The 26,162-nt window shown below is 44.2% G+C and overlaps 1 protein-coding gene across 2 annotated transcripts in view; it reads left to right on the top strand.

Annotated features, from left to right (window-relative positions):
• Positions 1-26,162, top strand: part of gabbr1a (gamma-aminobutyric acid (GABA) B receptor, 1a) — a 103,911-nt gene that overhangs the window by 37,906 nt on the left and 39,843 nt on the right. For both annotated transcript variants that reach the window (XM_058053844.1, XM_058053843.1), the window contains 5 exons: positions 10,656-10,790; positions 13,926-14,096; positions 23,497-23,598; positions 23,899-23,964; positions 24,679-24,870. In XM_058053844.1, coding sequence (XP_057909827.1) covers positions 10,656-10,790; positions 13,926-14,096; positions 23,497-23,598; positions 23,899-23,964; positions 24,679-24,870 — 666 coding nt within the window. The remainder of the gene's footprint in view (positions 1-10,655; positions 10,791-13,925; positions 14,097-23,496; positions 23,599-23,898; positions 23,965-24,678; positions 24,871-26,162) is intronic.

Below are 26,162 nucleotides of genomic sequence, written 5' to 3'. Positions count from 1 at the left end.
TTATTTATGATCAATGACCCCCCCCCCCCCCCATCCACCCCCCACCCACACACCTGATCAATACCTGGAGGTCCCTCATTAGTCCCGTGGCGTCTGCACGGAAGGAGAAAACACCTCCTACTTATAGCTCATCAATCATTAATCACGGCATTTGAAAATGTCATCCTATAACCGTACATCCTTCACTCGTTGCCACGGGTTACCGTCCAAGATGCAAGAGTTTGATCACGCCAATATATTAGGGACACGACAATGTGCAAACAGTGATTTCCTGCTACTGGCTTTATTTTGATTGGTGAACGCGGCTCTGCATTGGAATGCTCTTAAAGAGAACAGCAGCAAGAGAGCGTTGGCATGGCAACACAGTCACTCTCCAAGCAGAGCACATCAGCTTTGAAAGTGTGTGCAAATGAAGGATTTGGACGTATGTATGTATGTATGCGGCACGTGAGCGTGTGTGTTGCTCAGCACGGCAACCGCCACCGACGGAAAGCTAAAAGAATTCCACGCTGCAAATTGGAGAAGGTGGGCTCGCTTGGCGTGTTCCAGGAATCGCTGCTGCTGCTAACCGCCGCCGCTAACCGCCGCCTCCGGCAGGAGAAGCACACGGCGAGGTTGCTTTGTCTCCGCCTCCGTGTTTAATTCCTTGAATTAAGTCAAGGAGGGGATTTATGGCTGCGGCTCCCACAGCGTGTTTGCAACGAGGCTTCCGCCTTCTAATTGCACTAAACTTTCTCACCTGGCCTGAATTGTAATGAGCATCTTAACGAAGCTGGCTAACGAAGAAAAGCCATTAGACCAAAAGGGATTATTCATTCATTCATTCATTTTCTACCGCTTTTCCTCACGAGGGTCGCGGGGGGTGCTGGAGCCTATCCCAGCTGTCTTCGGGCGTAAGGCGGGGTACACCCTGGACTGGTCGCCAGCCAATCACAGGGCACATATAGACAAACAACCATTCACACTCACATTCATACCTATGGACAATTTGGAGTGGCTAATTAACCTAGCATGTTTTTGGAATGTGGGAGGAAACCGGAGTACCCGGAGAAAACCCACGCATGCACGGGGAGAACATGCAAACTCCACACAGAGATGGCCGAGGGTGGGGAAAGACAAAATAAGAAGCCAAAATTTACCACTTCCACACAAATGAGGAGGAGAACTCATTCATTGATTTTCTACCGCTTTTCCTCACAAGGGTCATGGGGGTGCTGGAGCCTATCCCAGCTGTCTTGGGGCAAGAGGCGGGGTACACCCTGGACTGGTGGTCAGCCAATCACAGGGCACATATAGACAAACAACCATTCACACTCACATTCATACCTATGGACAATTTGGAGTCGCTAATTAACCTAGCATGTTTTTGGAATGTGGGAGGAAACCGGAGTACCCGGAGAAAACCCACGCATGCACGGGGAGAACATGCAAACTCCACACAGAGATGCCCGAGGGTGGGATTGAACCCTGGTCTGCGCGCTAACCCCTACACCACCGTGCCGCCCCAAAAGGGATTAATTAGCTGTAATATTTCCATCCGCGGGCGGCACGGTGGGATAGGCTCCAGCACCCCCCATGACCCTTGTGAGGAAAAGCGGTAGAAAATAAATGAATGATTTCTCCTCCTAGTTTGTGTGGAAGTGGTAACTTTTTGGCTTCTTATTTTGTCTTTCCCCACCCTTGGCCATCTCTGTGTGGAGTTTGCATGTTCTCCCCGTGCATGCGTGGCAACGCAATATCAATGTCAGCGTGTGCGACAAAACATGTTCCGACGTCGTGCTCGGAAATAAAGCGAGGAGCTCGGTGATAGGATGAGGGCCTCGGGGAGCGCCAATGTGTTCCAATTCCCGCTTAAAAGCCCCAATTGAAGTCTTAATTACTTGTGTCGTACCATCGGGAGAGGCCTGGCGGGCCTTTTTGCGGACACGCGTGCGGAATAACGGCGAGATGGAAAAGTGTGTCACGGCTGCCAATTAAAATAAAGAGCACGGGCGCAGGAAGCGCCTCCTTTCACCGTTTCCACGCATCCACGCCGTGTCACGCCGTCGCTGTTAATAATTGATCAAAGTTCACAGTCTCGGCTTTGATATCACCATGGCAACGCCCGCCGTGTCAGCATGTGCCGCGCATGTGTGTCAGTGTGTACATCTATCACAAGACCGGAAATAGCGAGTTACTGCGGTAGCCCGGGAAACACACCACTGATCCACCGCGCCGTATCTTAAACGTTGAGCGGCATGAATATTGTATGCTGTTGAACAAGCCTGACACGGTTTGATGCCGCACACTCTAATGGCCGCAAACGACTCGGCCCGAGTATGACAAGACCACTTGGCACATCCCAAGTCACACTTCATCCCGTCTCTCCGGAATGACGCCAATACGGCCCAACAATAGTGGGAATGGAGGAAAATACTTCCATTTTTTTATGCATAAAATCTGGCATTCACGTAATACTGCTGTGGGTTTTGTAACTTGGTGGTCTCCAAAGTGTGGACCAGCAGCACAATACAGTACAATAACTTCTCTTTTACAAAAAAAAGCAAAGAAGTCATTTCAGCAACAATAAAGTCAAAATAAGAAAAAAACAATGTCATTTTCGTTGCATAGCGTTGAAATATTAAAGACAAAAAACATAGTTTTTAAAAAATCGTAATACGAGAAACAAATACAACAGCAAATAAAGTTGTCATTTTTGCATATTTAGGTCAAAATATTATGGGAATGAAGTCATAATTATGAGAAGAAAATTTACATTTGAAATAGTAGGAAAACTGAAAAAAAAATTTACATGGTCAAATTATGACAAAATTAAATAAACATAAAAAACAACAACCGAAGCAAATACTGAAAAATGTTAATTTTACAAGAACAAAGGGGTAATATTACTAGAAAATATTACTTTAAATATTAAAGACAAAAAAATTATATATATATTTTTTTAAAGCCACAACACTATGAGAAACAAACAAAACAACAAATAAAGTTCCCTGTAATCCCTGGAAATTCCTTGGAAATTTAGATTGCGGAAAAAGTTAAAAAAGTCAAAATAGTATGCGAATTAAGACATAATTACAAGACAAATAAGTACAAATAAGTATAAGTACAAATAATAAAATAATCTAAAAATAATGTCAGTGTCAATATTGGCGGAAATGTAATATTAAAGAAAAAAAAATATTGTATAAGAAACAAACAAAACAAAAATATATTTTTTAAATGTAAGTTAAGGAACACGCTATAATATGGGAATAAACTCATATTTGTCTTGAAATATAGAATTATTAATTAATTATTAATATAAATATAATACAGTAAACCTCGGATATATCGGATTCAATTGTTCCCACTGGTTTTGTCCGATATAAGCGAAATCCGTGATATGCGTATACCGGAAAATGTCCGTTTTACGCATATATGGGATTTATATCCGGTATATGCGTAAATGGGATTTTATCCGTTATAAAAAGGCACTTCCTTGACTATGTTTCCAATGTACCTGGACGCGCAGGCAACGCTGCAAACGCTGCAAATGACGTCGTATAGCGGCCTGTCACGATTCGGCGAATCGGAGCGCCACGATGCGGCCATCCGATATATGCGAGGGAAATTTCATGGAAATGCATTGGAACGGGACTGGAGATTTTGTCCGAAATAGGCGAAATCCGTTATAAAAAATCCGATATATGCAATGAATTTTTATTGGAAATGCATTACAGAAAAATCGCTTCTTTTTTATCTGTCCGTTGTGAGCGAATTTCCGATATATCCGAGTCCGATATATCCGAGGTTTACTGTATATATTTATATATATATATATAATATAATATATATATTTATTATATAGCTGAAAGCATCCCAAAAATGTCAACTTCACTCATTGCTCTGGTTTTCTCATTTTTGCTGTTTTTTTCAACATTTTCCAAATATTTCAGCTTTCTTCTTAAATAAGATCAATAAAGGTCACTTTTTCATAATATCAGGACTTTATTTCCATAATATTTTAACTTTATTCCCATAATATTAGAACTTATTTTCCTCCAACCAAAATTCCAAAATGGCAAATTTAATTGATTTTGTTTGAGTCTCATAATAATACAACTTAACAGCCCCGCCCCCCACATTTTGTCTTTAATATGTCAACTCATGCTGAAGTCAAATCATATTTGCTCATAATATCACAAGTTTATTCTTGGAAATTTGTGACTTTTTTTCCTCATAATATTTAGATTTTATTCTCGGAATCGGAGCGCCACGATGCGGCCATCCGATATATGCGAGGGAAATTTCATGGAAATGCATTGGAACGGGACTGGAGATTTTGTCCGAAATAGGCGAAATCCGTTATAAAAAATCCGATATATGCAATGAATTTTTATTGGAAATGCATTACAGAAAAATCGCTTCTTTTTTATCTGTCCGTTGTGAGCGAATTTCCGATATATCCGAGTTCCGATATATCCGAGGTTTACTGTATCATCACATCTTTGAATGCATCATTTGAATGCTTTATATTATTATTAGTATTTTACTTTATTCAGGCATTTTTATGCTTGAAAATGCTTAATTTAGGCGAAAACATTTACAATCTCTTGAAATATGCATTTTGTTTACTCATAATAGAGCATATTCAGCCACAAATGTACAAATGTATTTTTTAAAAGCCATAACAGAGTGACTATATTTGTGGAAAAAAGGAAGCCACAGACTGAAACATACGCAGCCGATAGGCCTTAAAGCGACAGACACACAAAAAGTAACACTCAATTCCAATACGTAATATGAGAATATGGGAGCTTTAAAATCGTATAAAACTTTAAAAACGCATTACTTCCATGATTCCCCATGGGAGAAAACATCCGAGCTTCTCCTGAATTTTCCCATCTGCATAAAAACCGAAAGCACAACAAGTGGAAGAGGAGAGTAACTGACAGGAAGTGGAATGTCTCGCCGGCTCGGTGGCCACCCTGTCAGACACATGAGCGGCAGAAAGCCGAGGCGCCGCCCCGCCCCGCCCCGCCAGCGTCAGGCATAAACTATCCTGACACGTGTGATGATTCGGGCCCGGGGAGGAGCGGCTGGCCCAAACAAACACAACACCGACTCTCCCGATGGGTGTCACAAACAATCGTGCTGCAAGCCGTGACGCCCACACCAACACGGCTCCTCATTTAGACTCTTTGTCTTTGCGGCGCCATTGTCTTGTCGAGGTGACGGCAGCACAAGAGCCCGGGAAAAACCACGGAGGGAGAACGATCACGGTGCCCTCACGTGAAGATCATGAAAGGTTTTAGCTTGGCATTATGCGTTTACTACTGGCGCACGTTTAGATCTCACAATGCCGCTTCCATCTGCACAATCCAACAAAGATAATATCATTTATGATTGACACCAGCATCCATAGGGTTGCCGACCATCCCTCAAAAAACACAATTGTGGTGTATTTAACAAAAGTACACTGATTGAGTTTGAAAATCCTAAATAGCTAGTCACATGCTAAAGCAGGGGTGCCCAAAGTGCAGCCCGCTGCTGTTTTTTTTTTTTTTTTTTTTTTTGTGCCAAAAAACGTCGGCAACCCTAGATAAAGCACAATGATTAATTATTTCATTTTATTTTTTTTTCATTTTTTTAATTCATTTTCAAAAGGCAAAAAACAACAGGGTGTCCCCTTATTCATGTTACAGGGCGTCGGCAACCCTAGATAAAGCACAATGATGAATTATTTCATATACTTAACGTAATCAGCGTCATTTTTACACACTGAGTTTGAAAATCTTAAATAGCTAGTCACATGCTAAACCAGGGGTGCCCAAAGTGCGGCCCGCTGCTGTTTTTTTTTTTTTGTGCCCACAGTGGCACAAATTAAAAAGGCAAAAACACGGCACGGTGTCCCCTTATTCATGTTACAGGGCGTCGGCAACCCTAGATAAAGCACTATGATTAATTATTTCATTTTTTTTTCATTTTTTTATTCATTTTTTTTATCTGTGCCCACAGTGGCACAAATAAAAAAGGCAAAAAACAACAGGGTGTCCCCTTATTCATGTTACAGGGCGTCGGCAACCCTAGATAAAGCACAATGATGAATTATTTCATATACTTAACTTAATCAGCGTCATTTTTACACACTGATTGAGTTTGAAAATCCAAAATAGCTTGTCACATGCTAAACCAGGGGTGCCCAAAGTGCGGTCCGCTGCTGTTTTTTATTATTTATTTTTTTATTTGTTTTGGCACAAATTAAAAAAGGCAAAAAACGGCACAGTGTCCCCTTATTCATGTTACAGGGCGTCGGCAACCCTAGATAAAGCACAATGATTAATTATTTCATCTTTTTTTTTCTTTTTTTTTCTTTTTTTTTCATTTTTGTCCACAGTGGCACAAATAAAAAAGGCATTTTTACACACTGATTGAGTTTGAAAATCCTAAATAGCTTGTCACATGCTAAACCAGGGGTGCCCAAAGTGCGGCCCGCTGCTGTTTTTTTTTTTTTTGTGCCCACAGTGGCACAAATAAAAAAGGCAAAAACATGGCACGGTGTCCCCTTATTCATGTTACAGGGCGTCGGCAACCCTAGATAAAGCACTATGATTAATTATTTCATTTTTTTTCATTTTTTTATTCATTTTTTTTTTATTTGTGCCCACAGTGGCACAAATAAAAAAGGCAAAAAACAACAGGGTGTCCCCTTATTCATGTTACAGGGCGTCGGCAACCCTAGATAAAGCACAATGATGAATTATTTCATATACTTAACTTAATCAGCGTCATTTTTACACACTGATTGAGTTTGAAAATCCAAAATAGCTTGTCACATGCTAAACCAGGGGTGCCCAAAGTGCGGTCCGCTGCTGTTTTTTATTATTTATTTTTTTATTTGTTTTGGCACAAATTAAAAAAGGCAAAAAACGGCACAGTGTCCCCTTATTCATGTTACAGGGCGTCGGCAACCCTAGATAAAGCACAATGATTAATTATTTCATCTTTTTTTTTCTTTTTTTTTCTTTTTTTTTCATTTTTGTCCACAGTGGCACAAATAAAAAAGGCATTTTTACACACTGATTGAGTTTGAAAATCCTAAATAGCTTGTCACATGCTAAACCAGGGGTGCCCAAAGTGCGGCCCGCTGCTGTTTTTTTTTTTTTTGTGCCCACAGTGGCACAAATAAAAAAGGCAAAAACATGGCACGGTGTCCCCTTATTCATGTTACAGGGCGTCGGCAACCCTAGATAAAGCACTATGATTAATTATTTCATTTTTTTTCATTTTTTTATTCATTTTTTTTTTATTTGTGCCCACAGTGGCACAAATAAAAAAGGCAAAAAACAACAGGGTGTCCCCTTATTCATGTTACAGGGCATCGGCAACCCTAGATAAAGCACAATGATGAATTATTTCATATACTTAACTTAATCAGCGTCATTTTTACACACTGAGTTTGAAAATCCAAAATAGCTAGTCACATGCTAAACCAGGGGTGCCCAAAGTGCGGCCCGCTGCTGCTTTTTTTTTATTATTTATTTTTTTATTTGTTTTGGCACAAATTAAAAAAGGCAAAAAACGGCACAGTGTCCCCTTATTCATGTTACAGGGCGTCGGCAACCCTAGATAAAGCACAATGATTAATTATTTCATTTTTTTTTTCATTTTTTTTTTTTCATTTTTTTTCATTTTTGTCCACAGTGGCACAAATAAAAAAGGCATTTTTACACACTGATTGAGTTTGAAAATCCAAAATAGCTTGTCACATGCTAAACCAGGGGTGCCCAAAGTGCGGCCCACTGCTGTTTTTTTTTTTTTTTTAATTTATTTGTGCCCACAGTGGCACAAATAAAAAAGGCAAAAAAACGGCACGGTGTCCCCTTATTCATGTTACAGGGCGTCGGATAAAGCAGAATGATGAATTATCTGGTATACTTAACTTAATCAGTCATTTTTTGCACTGCTGGCCAACATTTAACAGAATGAGCATCGACGGGCCAGGCAGCGTCACGCTATTGATTGGCAAACCAGAGGAGGCAAGCTTGTGCATTGCAGGTTTTTTTTCACCTCCATTCAATCACCAGGCTGACTTCACAGATCACTTCCTCCCCTCGGGGGGTTTAGAGATGGAGGGGGGGTGAGTGGGTCGTGCAATCAGGCTGTGCAGCGTTCAGGATGTAAACAAAGCAGGTGAGTGTGTATGAGGAAGGAGGTGAAGACGAGCGGAGACGAGCATGTACGGTTTTATTTCCAAACACCTCCTGGTGTCTTCTCTTGCACTTCAATCGAGTATCTACGTGTCGATGTATCTGCTCATTCCAGGGACTTTAAAAATGATATTTGATCCCAGTGGGGCGCTGCAAGTCCTGCTTTTTTATATTTGTACACGTTTTGATAAAAATGGCTATTTTTGACACACGGCTCCATCCACTCCTCTCCAAACCCTCATGCTGTTGTTCATTGTTCAATCATTCATAATCCAATCCAGCTTTAACCTTTAAATACGCCCCACACACGTATTGAAGTACAGTAAACCTGGGATATATCGGACTCGGATATATTAATAAATATAATAAATAAATATTATAATTGGCTCACAACGGACAGATAAAAAAGAAGCGATTTTTCTGTAATGCATTTCCAATAAAAATTCATTGCATATATCGGATTTTTTTTATAACGGATTTCGCCTATTTCGGACAAAATCTCCAGTCCCGTTCCAATGCATTTCCATGAAATTTCCCTCGCATATATCGGATGGCCGCATCGTGGCGCTCCGATTCGCCGAATCGTGACAGGCCGCTATACGACGTCATTTGCAGCGTTTGCAGCGTTGCCTGCGCGTCCAGGTACATTGGAAACATAGTCAAGGAAGTGCCTTTTTATAACGGATAAAATCCCATTTACGCATATACCGGATATAAATCCCATATATGCGTAAAACGGACATTTTCCGGTATACGCATATAACGGATTTCGCTTATATCGGACAAAACCAGTGGGAACAATTGAATCCGATATATCCGAGGTTTACTGTACTATATATTTATATTAATAATTAATTAATAATTCTATATTTCAAGACAAATATGAGTTTATTCCCATATTATAGCGTGTTCCTTAACTTACATTTAAAAAAATATATTTGTTTTGTTTGTTTCTTATACAATAATTTTTTTCTTTAATATTACATTTCCGCCAATATTGACACTGACATTATTTTTAGATTATTTTATTATTTGTACTTATACTTATTTGTACTTATTTGTCTTGTAATTATGTCTTAATTCCCATACTATTTTGACTTTTTCGCTTATATCGGACAAAACCAGTGGGAACAATTGAATCCGATATATATATAAGCAGGTTTATTTTTTAACGTTCCTCGCCGTAAATACCCACGGAACATACTTCTGTGACCGTCCTTCAAAATAAGAGCACCGTTTTCCCCATGTCTGCGTCAACAAAACGAGAGTATCATATAAAATATCTTCCATGTGCAGTCGGAATTGCATGGGTGACTACATCTTCCTTCATGACGAGCGCAGCCATTACGATTTAGCTTGAAGATTTAGTCGCAATGTGGGCATCGAATTAGAAAAGTTTGTCACTTTCTTACCAATAAATACGTATACGAGGGAAATTTAATGGAAATGCATTGGAACGGGACTGGAGATTTTGTCCGAAATAGGCGAAATCCGTTATAAAAAATCCGATATATGCAATGAATTTTTATTGGAAATGCATTACAGAAAAATCGCTTCTTTATCTGTCCGTTGTGAGCCAATTTCCGATATATCCGAGTCCGATATATCCGAGGTTTACTGTATACCGTTTTGTATCATATCCCGATATATATGGTGATATATGCTAAGGTCGATATCACCCAACCCTAGCAGTATCCTACACTGGTCACTAGGTGGCAGTGACGTTACTGTAATACAGTGGTGACTCACTTAAGTTCTGTCATGCCCCCTCCAGGGGACAGAAATATTTTCACACCCCCCCATATGAATTATTATTGAGAAGCCAAAAAGTTACCACTTCCACACAAACTAGGAGGAGAACTCATTCATTTATTTTCTTCCGCTTTTCCTCACAAGGGTCATGGGGGGTGCTGGAGCCTATCCCAGGTGTCTTCGGGCGAGAGGCGGGGTACACCCTGGACTGGTGGCCAGCCAATCACAGGGCACATATAGACAAACAACCATTCACACTCACATTCATACCTATGGACAATTTGGAGTGGCTAATTAACCTAGCATGTTTTTGGAATGTGGGAGGAAACCGGAGTACCCGGAGAAAACCCACGCATGCACGGGGAGAACATGCAAACTCCACACAGAGATGGCCGAGGGTGGGGAAAGACAAAATAAGAAGCCAAAATTTACCACTTCCACACAAATGAGGAGGAGAACTCATTCATTGATTTTCTACCGCTTTTCCTCACAAGGGTCATGGGGGTGCTGGAGCCTATCCCAGCTGTTTTCGGGTGAGAGGCGGGGTACACCCTGGACTGGTGGCCAGCCAATCACAGGGCACATATAGACACACGTCTGTAGCTGACCGATAAGCAGTCAAAGCTATATGCTGCGTTTTAAGATGTGTAGCGAAGCCTGACATCTTTATTTCTTGGTTCCAAAGTGATTGTTTACGTGATGATATCTGTCCAGTGCGACCCGGGAGAAGCCACCAAGTTGCTGTACGACCTTCTTTACACGGAGCCAATCAAGATCGTGCTGATGCCGGGATGCAGCGGCGTCTCCACGCTGGTGGCGGAAGCGGCTCGCATGTGGAACCTCATCGTGGTGAGTTCGCTGTTTGTTGAAAAATGTCCGGGTAACGCTCGGCGGAATGTAAAAACATAAAAAAAAAAAAATAAAAATATCAGACTTATTAACATGAAATTCAAATGTAAATTGGAGCTGCTTTTATACAAAGACGCCCAAATCAATGTGACATCTGGTTATTGATTTTAATGAATCAGTGCTGACGCTCGGCGAGACAATTTAGCAAAAGACGTTGACAAGGACATAATAGCGCAGGACAAAGCACATTGTCCGACCTTGTGTGTGTGTGTGTGTCGCCTGACAACACGTCTATTTGTCGGCGTAAACAAGAAAGCCTGCATCTCACTCCTTTCTCGATTAGCTTTGTCTGCCAATTAATGCCGTTAGTCACAAAGGACAATCGCTTCGAGAGCGCGTCTTCCTCGTCCTTCCTCCTGCTTGCATCAAACTGCACAAAAGACATCTGTCCGTCTTTCCGACACGACGAAACCACCTCCTCGCCACCGGCAAGCGGCCTCATCACAGACGCAAACGTGCATTTCCTGCATCAAAAAGGGGATATAATCGCCTCCTCTATTCATTTGATTCCCTCTATCCTTCTCTAAAAGCATTGCGGCCCATTGAGGGAACGCCGGAGCGCTGCGGGAAACCCGAGGAATTGTAATTAAGACATATTCTTTGATGTCGTTGGGGGATATGTACTTCCGTGTGGGATCACGCTCGCCTGTTGCAGCTTAAGTCTAATTGTGTTTTCATTCAACTTCTTCCGACTGTTGGGAAATATGAGCCGGGAACGTCATATTCCAAATATACAACATAAGGTGGCCGGAAATATTTCAAAATTTCTTCTCAATCAGAAATCACTCCACACTCTTTATTGCTCTCTGGTTCTACCATATCTTACTTATTGTGTGGAAATATGGGCTAATAACTATAAAAGCAATCTTCACTGGCTAAATGTACTGCAAAAAAGGTCAGTAAGGATAATTCATAATGGCGCCTACAGAGAACATACTAACTCCAATACTTCTCTACAAGAGAGGAGAAATATGATCTCAGGGAAGAAGTACATTTGAAACACTTCTATGCTAGGACTACGTTATGCTAGCCATAGCATTTCAGTATGTGGAATCAAACTATGGAATGGATTGAGTAAGGAAATCAAACAATGCACAACGAATTAAAATTAAAATTAAAATTAAAATTAAAATTAAAATTAAAATTAAAATTAAAATTAAAATTAAAATTAAAATTAAAATTAAAATTAAAATTAAAATTAAAATTAAAATTAAAATTAAAATTAAAATTAAAATTAAAATTAAAATATTTCAAAATTTGTTGTCAATCAGAAATCACTCCACACTCTTTATTGCTCTCTGGTTCTACCATATCTTACTTATTGTGTGGAAATATGGGCTAATAACTATAAAAGCAATCTTCACTGGCTAAATGTACTGCAAAAAAAGGCCAGTAAGGATAATTCATAATGCCGCCTACAGAGAACATACTAACTCCTTATTTGTAAAATGACAAATACTTCAACTCGCTGATATAGTTCATCTTCAAACAGCTAAAATAATGCATAATTAGCTAAAAATAACCAATTAGCTAAAAATGTCATCCAATACTTCTCTACAAGAGAGGAGAAATATGATCTCAGGGAAGAAGTACATTTGAAACACTTCTATGCTAGGACTACGTTATGCTAGCCATAGCATTTCAGTATGTGGAATCAAACTATGGATAATTCTTATACCGCGCTTATAACGCGCTAATACCGCGCTAATACCGCGCTAATACCGCGCTAATACCGCGCTAATACCGCGCTTATACCGTTCTTATACTGCGCTTATACCGCGCTTATACCGCGCTAATACCGCGCTTATACCGCGCTTATACCGCGCTTACACCGCGCTTACTCCGCGCTTATACCGCGCTTAGACCGCGCTTAGACCGCGCTAATACCGCGCTTATACCGCGCTTATACCGCGCTAATACCGCGCTTATACCGCGCTAATACCGCGCTAATACGAGCTTATACCTTTCTTACACCGCGCTTAGACCGCGCTTAGACCGCGCTAATACCGCGCTTATACCGCGCTTATACCGCGCTAATACCGCGCTTATAACGCGCTTATACCGCGCTTATACCGCGCTAATATCGCGCTTACTCCGCGCTTACACCGTGCTTAGATCGCGCTTAGACAGCGCTTAGACCGCGCTTATACCGCGCTTATACCGCGCTAATACCGCGCTTATACCGCGCTTATACCGCGCTTATACCGTTCTTATACCGTGCTTATACCGTTCTTATACCGTTCTTATACCGTGATACCGTTCTTATACCGTTCTTATACCGTTCTTATACCGTTCTTATACCGTTCTTATACCGTTCTTATACCGTGATACCGTTCTTATACCGTTCTTATACCGTTCTTATACCGTTCTTATACCGTTCTTATACCGTTCTTATACCGTGATACCGTTCTTATACCGTTCTTATACCGTTCTTATACCGTTCTTATACCGTTCTTATACCGTGATACCGTTCTTATACCGTTCTTATACCGTTCTTATACCGTTCTTATACCGTTCTTATACCGTGATACCGTTCTTATACCGTTCTTATACCGTTCTTATACCGTTCTTATACCGTGATACTGTGCTTATACCGTGCAAATGCCAACACTGATTGGAGCAACTCTAATTAGAATTCTAATATTATTATTATTATTATTATTATTATTATTATTATTATTATTATTATTATTATTATTATTATTATTATTATTATTATTATTATTATTATTATGCTGTGTTGTGTTGTGAGATCATTGAAACCTTCAATGAAAGCCTGTCCAGCATTGAATGTCAAAAGTGGATAAAGTACACAATAGTTCCTCTAGGACACACACACAGCGTATACACAAAACCTCATAGACAGGAAGTAGTACACAAACAACCGGTGTTACGGTACTTGATGTAGGCGTGGCTACATGCGTCTGTTTGTCGCACGACTGACAGGTCATTGGACCGAATTAGCGTCCGAAATGGAATCATCTCGTTGTTTCCTGTTCGAGTTCTCTGCCATCAAAGGAACCGTGCGGCATCTTTTTTTAAAAATTTTGACACTCCCTCTTTTGTCCTCCGCAGCTCTCCTACGGTTCCAGCTCGCCAGCCTTGTCCAACCGCCAGCGCTTCCCCACCTTCTTCCGCACGCACCCCTCCGCCACGCTGCACAACCCCACCAGGGTGCAGCTCTTCCAGAAGTGGAAGTGGACTCGCATCGCCACCATCCAGCAGACCACCGAAGTCTTCACCTCGGTCCGTGTCTATTGAAACGAAACGTATACTGTATATATACGTCATGGCTCCATTGCTTGTACTTTTGCATACATCATGTACTGTATTGACGTCACGCTGCTATGATTATCTGCTGCAAAACACGTCCTCCACATTCATATTCATATTATTATTCATATCACCTGACTCAAATAGCTGTGGTGGTCTGGGCATGTGAGTCTGTCCTTCAGCAAAGATCACCCCACCCATGCATATGTTTTTTTCCCATGTTAACTAACATTTGATTATTTCTCTACAGGCCGTCTTATCATCATGTATTTATTTGTGTACTTATATTTTAAGTTTTATGCGATTATACCTCAATATTTTCTTATTATTCTCAAAAAAACTTCTTGTTTCTTGTCCATTTTGGAGCCAGCGTTTCCCTTGAAATGACTCAAAAGTGACAAAAAACGGCAACGTGTTGTTTCAACAGTCAAGCATAGTGTTGGTACTGTGCATGAGTGCTGCCGGCAGCAGGGAGATGCGGTTCGCTGATGTCTCACAATGTCATATATGTTATAATTCATGAACCCGGGGCTCTGGCACTGGTGCCGGGAGCACTCGTGCACGCTCCCACCATCACGCTTGAAGGTAGCCCGTCTATTTTGGAATCAGCGTTTCCCTTGAAATGACTCAAAAGTGACAAAAAAAGGCAACGTGATTTTTCAACAGTCAAGCATAGTGTTGGTACTGTGCATGAGTGCTGCCGGCAGCGGGGAGCTGCGGTTCGGTGATGTCTCACAATGTCACATATGTTATAATTCATGAACCGGGGCTCCGGCACTGGTGCCGGGAGCACTCGTGCACGCTCCCACCATCACGCTTGAAGGTAGCCGAGACACATTTATGCGATTATAGCTCAATATTTTTTTATTATTCTCAAAAAAACTTCTTGTCTATTTTGGAGTCAGCGTTTCCCTTGAAATGACTCAAAAGTGACAAAAAAAGGCAACTTATTTTGTCAACAGTCAAGCATAGTGTTGGTACTGTGCATGAGTGCTGCCGGCAGCGGGGAGCTGCGGTTCGCCGATGTCTCACAATGTAGTATATGTTATAATTCATGAACCGGGGCTCTGACACTGGTCCTGGGAGCACTCGTGCACGCTCCCACCGTCACTCTTGAAGGTAGCCCGTCTATTTTGGAGTCAGCGTTTCCCTTGAAATGACTCAAGAGTGACAAAAAAAGGCAACGTGTTTTTTTCAACAGTCAAGCATAGTGTTGGTACTGTGCATGAGTGCTGCCGGCAGCGGGGAGCTGCGGTTCGCCGATGTCTCACAATGTAATATATGTTATAATTCATGAACCGGGGCTCTGGCACTGGTGCCGGGAGCACTCGTGCACGCTCCCACCATCACGCTTGAAGGTAGCCCGTCTATTTTGGAGTCAGCGTTTCCCTTGAAATGACTCAAAAGTGACAAAAAAAGGCAACGTGTTTTGTCACCAGTCAAGCATAGTGTTGGTACTGTGCATGAGTGCTGCCGGCAGCGGGGAGCTGCGGTTCGCTGATGTCTCACAATGTCATATGTGTTATAATTCATGAACCGGGGCTCTGGCACTGGTGCCGGGAGCACTCGTGCACGCTCCCACCATCACGCTTGAAGGTAGCCCGTCTATTTTGGAGTCAGCGTTTCCCTTGAAATGACTCAAGAGTGACAAAAAAAGGCAACGTGTTTTTTCAACAGTCAAGCATAGTGTTGGTACTGTGCATGAGTGCTGCCGGCAGCGGGGAGCTGCGGTCCGCCGATGTCTCACAATGTCATATGTGTTATAATTCATGAACCGGGGCTCTGGCACTGGTGCCGGGAGCACTCGTGCACGCTCCCACCATCACGCTTGAAGGTAGCCCGTCTATTTTGGAGTCAGCGTTTCCCTTGAAATGACTCAAGAGTGACAAAAAAAGGCAACGTGTTTTGTCAACAGTCAAGCATAGTGTTGGTACTGTGCATGAGTGCTGCCGGCAGCGGGGAGCTGCGGTTCGCTGATGTCTCACAATGTCACGTGTGTTATAATTCATGAACCGGGGCTCTGGGACTGGTACCGGGAGCACTCGTGCACGCTCCCACCATCACGCTTGAAGGTAGCCCGTCTATTTTGGAGTCAGCGTTTCCCTTGAAATGACTCAAGAGTGACAAAAAAAGGCAACGTGTTTTGTCAACAGTCAAGCATAGTGTTGGTACTGTGCATGAGTGCTGCCGGCAGCGGGGAGCTGCGGTTCGCCGATGTCTCACAATGTCACATGTGTTATAATTCATGAAGCGGGGCTCTGGCACCGGTGCCGGGAGCACTCGTGCACGCTCCCACCATCACGCTTGAAGGTAGCCCGTCTATTTTGGAATCAGCGTTTCCCTTGAAATGACTCAAAAGTGACAAAAAAAGGCAACGTGATTTTTCAACAGTCAAGCATAGTGTTGGTACTGTGCATGAGTGCTGCCGGCAGCGGGGAGCTGCGGTTCGGTGATGTCTCACAATGTCACATATGTTATAATTCATGAACCGGGGCTCCGGCACTGGTGCCGGGAGCACTCGTGCACGCTCCCACCATCACGCTTGAAGGTAGCCGAGACACATTTATGCGATTATAGCTCAATATTTTTTTATTATTCTCAAAAAAACTTCTTGTCTATTTTGGAGTCAGCGTTTCCCTTGAAATGACTCAAAAGTGACAAAAAAAGGCAACGTATTTTGTCAACAGTCAAGCATAGTGTTGGTACTGTGCATGAGTGCTGCCGGCAGCGGGGAGCTGCGGTTCGCCGATGTCTCACAATGTAATATATGTTATAATTCATGAACCGGGGCTCTGGCACTGGTGCCGGGAGCACTCGTGCACGCTCCCACCATCACGCTTGAAGGTAGCCCGTCTATTTTGGAGTCAGCGTTTCCCTTGAAATGACTCAAAAGTGACAAAAAAAGGCAACGTGTTTTTTCAACAGTCAAGCATAGTGTTGGTACTGTGCATGAGTGCTGCCGGCAGCGGGGAGCTGCGGTTCGCTGATGTCTCACAATGTCATATGTGTTATAATTCATGAACCGGGGCTCTGGCACTGGTGCCGGGAGCACTCGTGCACGCTCCCACCATCACGCTTGAAGGTAGCCCGTCTATTTTCGAGTCAGCGTTTCCCTTGAAATGACTCAAGAGTGACAAAAAAAGGCAACGTGTTTTTTCAACAGTCAAGCATAGTGTTGGTACTGTGCATGAGTGCTGCCGGCAGCGGGGAGCTGCGGTCCGCCGATGTCTCACAATGTCATATGTGTTATAATTCATGAACCGGGGCTCTGGCACTGGTGCCGGGAGCACTCGTGCACGCTCCCACCATCACGCTTGAAGGTAGCCCGTCTATTTTGGAGTCAGCGTTTCCCTTGAAATGACTCAAGAGTGACAAAAAAAGGCAACGTGTTTTGTCAACAGTCAAGCATAGTGTTGGTACTGTGCATGAGTGCTGCCGGCAGCGGGGAGCTGCGGTTCGCTGATGTCTCACAATGTCACGTGTGTTATAATTCATGAACCGGGGCTCTGGGACTGGTACCGGGAGCACTCGTGCACGCTCCCACCATCACGCTTGAAGGTAGCCCGTCTATTTTGGAGTCAGCGTTTCCCTTGAAATGACTCAAGAGTGACAAAAAAAGGCAACGTGTTTTGTCAACAGTCAAGCATAGTGTTGGTACTGTGCATGAGTGCTGCCGGCAGCGGGGAGCTGCGGTTCGCCGATGTCTCACAATGTCACATGTGTTATAATTCATGAAGCGGGGCTCTGGCACCGGTGCCGGGAGCACTCGTGCACGCTCCCACCATCACGCTTGAAGGTAGCCCGTCTATTTTGGAATCAGCGTTTCCCTTGAAATGACTCAAAAGTGACAAAAAAAGGCAACGTGATTTTTCAACAGTCAAGCATAGTGTTGGTACTGTGCATGAGTGCTGCCGGCAGCGGGGAGCTGCGGTTCGGTGATGTCTCACAATGTCACATATGTTATAATTCATGAACCGGGGCTCTGGCACTGGTGCCGGGAGCACTCGTGCACGCTCCCACCATCACGCTTGAAGGTAGCCGAGACACATTTATGCGATTATAGCTCAATATTTTTTTATTATTCTCAAAAAAACTTCTTGTCTATTTTGGAGTCAGCGTTTCCCTTGAAATGACTCAAAAGTGACAAAAAAAGGCAACTTATTTTGTCAACAGTCAAGCATAGTGTTGGTACTGTGCATGAGTGCTGCCGGCAGCGGGGAGCTGCGGTTCGCCGATGTCTCACAATGTAATATATGTTATAATTCATGAACCGGGGCTCTGGCACTGGTGCCGGGAGCACTCGTGCACGCTCCCACCATCACGCTTGAAGGTAGCCCGTCTATTTTGGAGTCAGCGTTTCCCTTGAAATGACTCAAAAGTGACAAAAAAAGGCAACGTGTTTTGTCACCAGTCAAGCATAGTGTTGGTACTGTGCATGAGTGCTGCCGGCAGCGGGGAGCTGCGGTTCGCTGATGTCTCACAATGTCATATGTGTTATAATTCATGAACCGGGGCTCTGGCACTGGTGCCGGGAGCACTCGTGCACGCTCCCACCATCACGCTTGAAGGTAGCCCGTCTATTTTGGAGTCAGCGTTTCCCTTGAAATGACTCAAGAGTGACAAAAAAAGGCAACGTGTTTTTTCAACAGTCAAGCATAGTGTTGGTACTGTGCATGAGTGCTGCCGGCAGCGGGGAGCTGCGGTCCGCCGATGTCTCACAATGTCATATGTGTTATAATTCATGAACCGGGGCTCTGGCACTGGTGCCGGGAGCACTCGTGCACGCTCCCACCATCACGCTTGAAGGTAGCCCGTCTATTTTGGAGTCAGCGTTTCCCTTGAAATGACTCAAGAGTGACAAAAAAAGGCAACGTGTTTTGTCAACAGTCAAGCATAGTGTTGGTACTGTGCATGAGTGCTGCCGGCAGCGGGGAGCTGCGGTTCGCTGATGTCTCACAATGTCACGTGTGTTATAATTCATGAACCGGGGCTCTGGGACTGGTACCGGGAGCACTCGTGCACGCTCCCACCATCACGCTTGAAGGTAGCCCGTCTATTTTGGAGTCAGCGTTTCCCTTGAAATGACTCAAGAGTGACAAAAAAAGGCAACGTGTTTTGTCAACAGTCAAGCATAGTGTTGGTACTGTGCATGAGTGCTGCCGGCAGCGGGGAGCTGCGGTTCGCCGATGTCTCACAATGTCACATGTGTTATAATTCATGAAGCGGGGCTCTGGCACCGGTGCCGGGAGCACTCGTGCACGCTCCCACCATCACGCTTGAAGGTAGCCCGTCTATTTTGGAATCAGCGTTTCCCTTGAAATGACTCAAAAGTGACAAAAAAAGGCAACGTGATTTTTCAACAGTCAAGCATAGTGTTGGTACTGTGCATGAGTGCTGCCGGCAGCGGGGAGCTGCGGTTCGGTGATGTCTCACAATGTCACATATGTTATAATTCATGAACCGGGGCTCCGGCACTGGTGCCGGGAGCACTCGTGCACGCTCCCACCATCACGCTTGAAGGTAGCCGAGACACATTTATGCGATTATAGCTCAATATTTTTTTATTATTCTCAAAAAAACTTCTTGTCTATTTTGGAGTCAGCGTTTCCCTTGAAATGACTCAAAAGTGACAAAAAAAGGCAACGTATTTTGTCAACAGTCAAGCATAGTGTTGGTACTGTGCATGAGTGCTGCCGGCAGCGGGGAGCTGCGGTTCGCCGATGTCTCACAATGTAATATATGTTATAATTCATGAACCGGGGCTCTGGCACTGGTGCCGGGAGCACTCGTGCACGCTCCCACCATCACGCTTGAAGGTAGCCCGTCTATTTTGGAGTCAGCGTTTCCCTTGAAATGACTCAAAAGTGACAAAAAAAGGCAACGTGTTTTTTCAACAGTCAAGCATAGTGTTGGTACTGTGCATGAGTGCTGCCGGCAGCGGGGAGCTGCGGTTCGCTGATGTCTCACAATGTCATATGTGTTATAATTCATGAACCGGGGCTCTGGCACTGGTGCCGGGAGCACTCGTGCACGCTCCCACCATCACGCTTGAAGGTAGCCCGTCTATTTTCGAGTCAGCGTTTCCCTTGAAATGACTCAAGAGTGACAAAAAAAGGCAACGTGTTTTTTCAACAGTCAAGCATAGTGTTGGTACTGTGCATGAGTGCTGCCGGCAGCGGGGAGCTGCGGTCCGCCGATGTCTCACAATGTCATATGTGTTATAATTCATGAACCGGGGCTCTGGCACTGGTGCCGGGAGCACTCGTGCACGCTCCCACCATCACGCTTGAAGGTAGCCCGTCTATTTTGGAGTCAGCGTTTCCCTTGAAATGACTCAAGAGTGACAAAAAAAGGCAACGTGTTTTGTCAACAGTCAAGCATAGTGTTGGTACTGTGCATGAGTGCTGCCGGCAGCGGGGAGCTGCGGTTCGCTGATGTCTCACAATGTCACGTGTGTTATAATTCATGAACCGGGGCTCTGGGACTGGTACCGGGAGCACTCGTGCACGCTCCCACCATCACGCTTGAAGGTAGCCCGTCTATTTTGGAGTCAGCGTTTCCCTTGAAATGACTCAAGAGTGACAAAAAAAGGCAACGTGTTTTGTCAACAGTCAAGCATAGTGTTGGTACTGTGCATGAGTGCTGCCGGCAGCGGGGAGCTGCGGTTCGCCGATGTCTCACAATGTCACATGTGTTATAATTCATGAAGCGGGGCTCTGGCACCGGTGCCGGGAGCACTCGTGCACGCTCCCACCATCACGCTTGAAGGTAGCCCGTCTATTTTGGAATCAGCGTTTCCCTTGAAATGACTCAAAAGTGACAAAAAAAGGCAACGTGATTTTTCAACAGTCAAGCATAGTGTTGGTACTGTGCATGAGTGCTGCCGGCAGCGGGGAGCTGCGGTTCGGTGATGTCTCACAATGTCACATATGTTATAATTCATGAACCGGGGCTCCGGCACTGGTGCCGGGAGCACTCGTGCACGCTCCCACCATCACGCTTGAAGGTAGCCGAGACACATTTATGCGATTATAGCTCAATATTTTTTTATTATTCTCAAAAAAACTTCTTGTCTATTTTGGAGTCAGCGTTTCCCTTGAAATGACTCAAAAGTGACAAAAAAAGGCAACGTATTTTGTCAACAGTCAAGCATAGTGTTGGTACTGTGCATGAGTGCTGCCGGCAGCGGGGAGCTGCGGTTCGCCGATGTCTCACAATGTAATATATGTTATAATTCATGAACCGGGGCTCTGGCACTGGTGCCGGGAGCACTCGTGCACGCTCCCACCGTCACTCTTGAAGGTAGCCCGTCTATTTTGGAGTCAGCGTTTCCCTTGAAATGACTCAAGAGTGACAAAAAAAGGCAACGTGTTTTTTTCAACAGTCAAGCATAGTGTTGGTACTGTGCATGAGTGCTGCCGGCAGCGGGGAGCTGCGGTTCGCCGATGTCTCACAATGTAATATATGTTATAATTCATGAACCGGGGCTCTGGCACTGGTGCCGGGAGCACTCGTGCACGCTCCCACCATCACGCTTGAAGGTAGCCCGTCTATTTTGGAGTCAGCGTTTCCCTTGAAATGACTCAAAAGTGACAAAAAAAGGCAACGTGTTTTTTCAACAGTCAAGCATAGTGTTGGTACTGTGCATGAGTGCTGCCGGCAGCGGGGAGCTGCGGTTTGCTGATGTCTCACAATGTCACATGTGTTATAATTCATGAACCGGGGCTCTGGCACTGGTGCCGGGAGCACTCGTGCACGCTCCCACCATCACGCTTGAAGGTAGCCCGTCTATTTTGGAGTCAGCGTTTCCCTTGAAATGACTCAAGAGTGACAAAAAAAGGCAACGTGTTTTTTCAACAGTCAAGCATAGTGTTGGTACTGTGCATGAGTGCTGCCGGCAGCGGGGAGCTGCGGTTCGCTGATGTCTCACAATGTCACATGTGTTATAATTCATGAACCGGGGCTCTGGGACTGGTACCGGGAGCACTCGTGCACGCTCCCACCATCACGCTTGAAGGTAGCCCGTCTATTTTGGAGTCAGCGTTTCCCTTGAAATGACTCAAGTGACAAAAAAGGCAACGTGTTTTGTCGACAGTCAAGCATAGTGTTGGTACTGTGCATGAGTGCTGCCGGCAGCGGGGAGCTGCGGTTCGCCGATGTCTCACAATGTCATATGTGTTATAATTCATGAACCGGGGCTCTGGCACTGGTGCCGGGAGCACTCGTGCACGCTCCCACCATCACGCTTGAAGGTAGCCCGTCAGCGTTTCCCTTGAAATGACTCAAAAGTGACAAAAAAAGGCAATGTGTTTTTTTCAACAGTCAAGCATAGTGTTGGTACTGTGCATGAGTGCTGCCGGCAGCAGGGAGATGCGGTTCGCTGATGTCTCACAATGTCATATATGTTATAATTCATGAACCGGGGCTCTGGCACTGGTGCCGGGAGCACTCGTGCACGCTCCCACCATCACGCTTGAAGGTAGCCCGTCAGCGTTTCCCTTGAAATGACTCAAAAGTGACAAAAAAAGGCAACGTGTTTTTTCAACAGTCAAGCATAGTGTTGGTACTGTGCATGAGTGCTGCCGGCAGCAGGGAGATGCGGTTCGCCGATGTCTCACAATGTCATATATGTTATAATTCATGAACCGGGGCTCTGGCACTGGTGCCGGGAGCACTCGTGCATGCTTCCACCATCACGCTTGAAGGTAGCCCGTCTATTTTGGTGTCAGCGTTTCCCTTGAAATGACTCAAGTGACAAAAAAAGGCAACGTGTTTTGTCGACAGTCAAGCATAGTGTTGGTACTGTGCATGAGTGCTGCCGGCAGCGGGGAGCTGCGGTTCGCCGATGTCTCACAATGTCATATGTGTTATAATTCATGAACCGGGGCTCTGGCACTGGTGCCGGGAGCACTCGTGCACGCTCCCACCATCACACTATTGCTGTGTTTCAAATGATACTCAGATGGCCCCCCCCCCCCCCCCCCCCCCCCCCCGTTAAGAGAGGATTCTTTTAATTAGCCGCCATCTTCATCCTGGTGCTTGTTTACCGGCGCCGCTTCCGCATCACTCTTTTAAGCGATGGCTCTCTGTGATTATCCGACTCCTTTTCAGCGTATTTGTCGGAATATTGGCGGTGAAGCGTATCGACCCAGCGATGCGCCCCCCCCCCCGCCAAACGATCGATGTGGAGGCACTTAATGTCGGCGGCCTTAATGGAGGTTAATGATCCGGCTCTTTGCAGCGGTGTTCTTTGTGTAACGATTCCGTCGCCGCCTTTTGTTGTTTTGCGTGTATGTCCTCACGCCACGCCTTTGTGTGCCTCGTGTCCGTCAGTCCCGCCAATCAAAGCCGTCTCCTCTGCTCCGCCCCTCAGACGCTGGATGACCTGGAGCAGAGAGTCAAGGAGGCCGGGATTGAGATCAGCGTTCGGCAGAGCTTCCTCACCGACCCGGCTGTGGCTGTCAAAAATCTCAAGGTGCTTTGATTAAAAATTCACCTCAGCTGTGAGCCCCCCCCCCCCCCCCCCCCCCCCAAACCCCAACCCCCCCACCCCAAAACCCACCCTCACCCCCTTCACAGCTGCATATTTCATTAGTACGCAGCTCATTTGGCGGAAATTAATGCACAGAATTAATGAGTGTCTGGAACTTTCAGCTAAGACGAGCTACCGGCAGGATTTCTGTTGATGTACGTGAGCCGTATGTTTCATGTATGTTTCATGTATGTTCCATGTATGTTCCATGTATGTTTCATGTGGGGGTCCTGTGTGATGCAGCGGCAGGACGCCAGGATCATCGTGGGGCTGTTTTACGAGACAGAAGCCAGGAAGGTGTTCTGCGAGGTTCGTGTCATTTTTTTTCTGCACAATTAGTCCCACTCGACCAGGGGTGGGCAAACTACGGCCCGAGGGCCACATGCGGCCCGCCAAGTGTTTGAATACGGCCCGCCCAATCTTTCCAAAGTATTTCATTTAAACTCAACATACAACCTGGCATCATGGCCTGAGCCAACCTTTTGATGGTTGTATCAATTTCGTTTTTTGACATGGTCTGTTGTTTACAAAGTGCTCCTGAAAAAAGGGACACAAGCACGTAATAATAATAATAATAATTATTATTTTTATTAGATTATTATAATTATTATATTAATGCTAATTATTATATTAATTATATATAATATAATTGTTATATTTGCATATTTTACATAATAATAATATAATAATTATTATTTTAATTTTATTGTAATTATTATAATATTTTATTATTTTTAAAATATTTAAATATAAATATAAAATAATAAATAATAATAGCAGATTGCATGACAATTTTACAGATACAATAATACCAGGTGGACTGTTACGTGTAAAATATATAGTCTGCCCCCCCCCCCCGTAAATTTTGTCATATCAATGCGGCCCGCGAGTCAAAAAGTTTGCCCACCCCTGCACTAGACTCAAACAAACGAGAATGAGCTGTTTGAATGGCGGACCAAGGCAAATGATGCCCCCCCCCCCCCAACGTCTCCGCCCCCCACGTCTCCACCTCCCCCGCTGCAGGTGTTCAAGGAGAAGCTCTACGGGAAGAAGTACGTGTGGTTTCTGATTGGTTGGTACGCAGACAACTGGTTCAAGATCAAGGACCCGGCCATCAACTGTACGGTGGAGAACATGACCGAGGCCGTGGAGGGTCACGTGACCACAGAGATCGTCATGCTCAACCCCGAGACCGTCCGAGGTGTTTCCAACATGGTGGGCGCTAACTCAACACTCCATATTTATTCCTCTTTGTTTTTATATGTTTGCTGAAGTTGCCGTACATCGTTTGCACGAATACGAGATGTCTGATAATTAGTTGATGGTGTTTTTTTTTTTAACGACGGTGAAGTCCGTTAACACCTGTAGCTAATAATAGCAGCCATGTTGTTAGTTGATTAACGTTGCAGCGAGGCCTTCCTCGAGCCACCGCCGCGTTCGCAGTATCGTATCTCGGCTTTAATTGGATGCTTTGTTATAAAATTCATTACTGATGTCCACATCTCTGCCACGCTGGAAATCTTAACGAGCTTGCGGCGACAGTTTGGACGACGTGTCAGGTGAATGTGACATTTACGAGCGTCGTAAATGACATCCTCCTTTATTCGGTGCGCTGAGGAGGATGGAAATAAGTTATCAAATATTGCATGATATTGCGTTGTACCGCCAGACGTGTGTTTTGTTTTTGTGGTTTTATGAAACCAAATGAAGAGCTTGCAACCAAAAGGCGCTAAATCCATTTTGACTGATTTGGAGAAAATCAATGATTTTTAACTACGCACATATCAATCTATTTGGTCATCAAGTCTATATTGTAAATGAAAGAAACATAGTCAAGGAAGTGCCTTTTTATAACGGATAAAATCCGATTTACGCATATACCGGATATAAATCCCATATATGCGTAAAACGGACATTTTCCGGTATACGCATATAACGGATTTCGCTTATATCGGACAAAACCAGTGGGAACAATTGAATCCGATATATCCGAGGTTGGGCGGCACGGCGGTCTGGTGGTTAGTGAGCAGACCTCACAGCTAGGAGACCAGGGTTCAATTCCCACCCTCGGGCATCTCTGTGTGGAGTTTGCATGTTCTCCCCGTGCATGCGTGGGTTTTCTCCGGGTACTCCGGTTTCCTCCCACATTCCAAAAACATGCTAGGTTAATTAGCCACTCCAAATTGTCCATAGGTATGAATGTGAGTGTGAATGGTTGTTTGTCTATATGTGCCCTGTGATTGGCTGGCCACCAGTCCAGGGTGGACCCCGCCTCTCGCCCGAAGACAGCTGGGATAGGCTCCAGCACCCCCGCGACCCTCGTGAGGAAAAGCGGTAGAAAATGAATGAATGAATGAATTAAATTAAATTAAATTAAATTAAATTAAATTAAATTAAATTAAATTAAATTAAATTAAATTAAATTAAAATAAAATAAATTAAATTAAAATAAAATAAAATAAAATAAAATAAAATAAAATAAAATAAAATAAAATAAAATAAAATAA

This window comes from Doryrhamphus excisus, chromosome 17, assembly GCF_030265055.1.
Source record: "Doryrhamphus excisus isolate RoL2022-K1 chromosome 17, RoL_Dexc_1.0, whole genome shotgun sequence".
Lineage (NCBI taxonomy): Eukaryota > Metazoa > Chordata > Actinopteri > Syngnathiformes > Syngnathidae > Doryrhamphus > Doryrhamphus excisus.
Note: the sequence above shows the minus strand (reverse complement) of the source record. Positions and strands in the feature narration are given on the sequence as shown.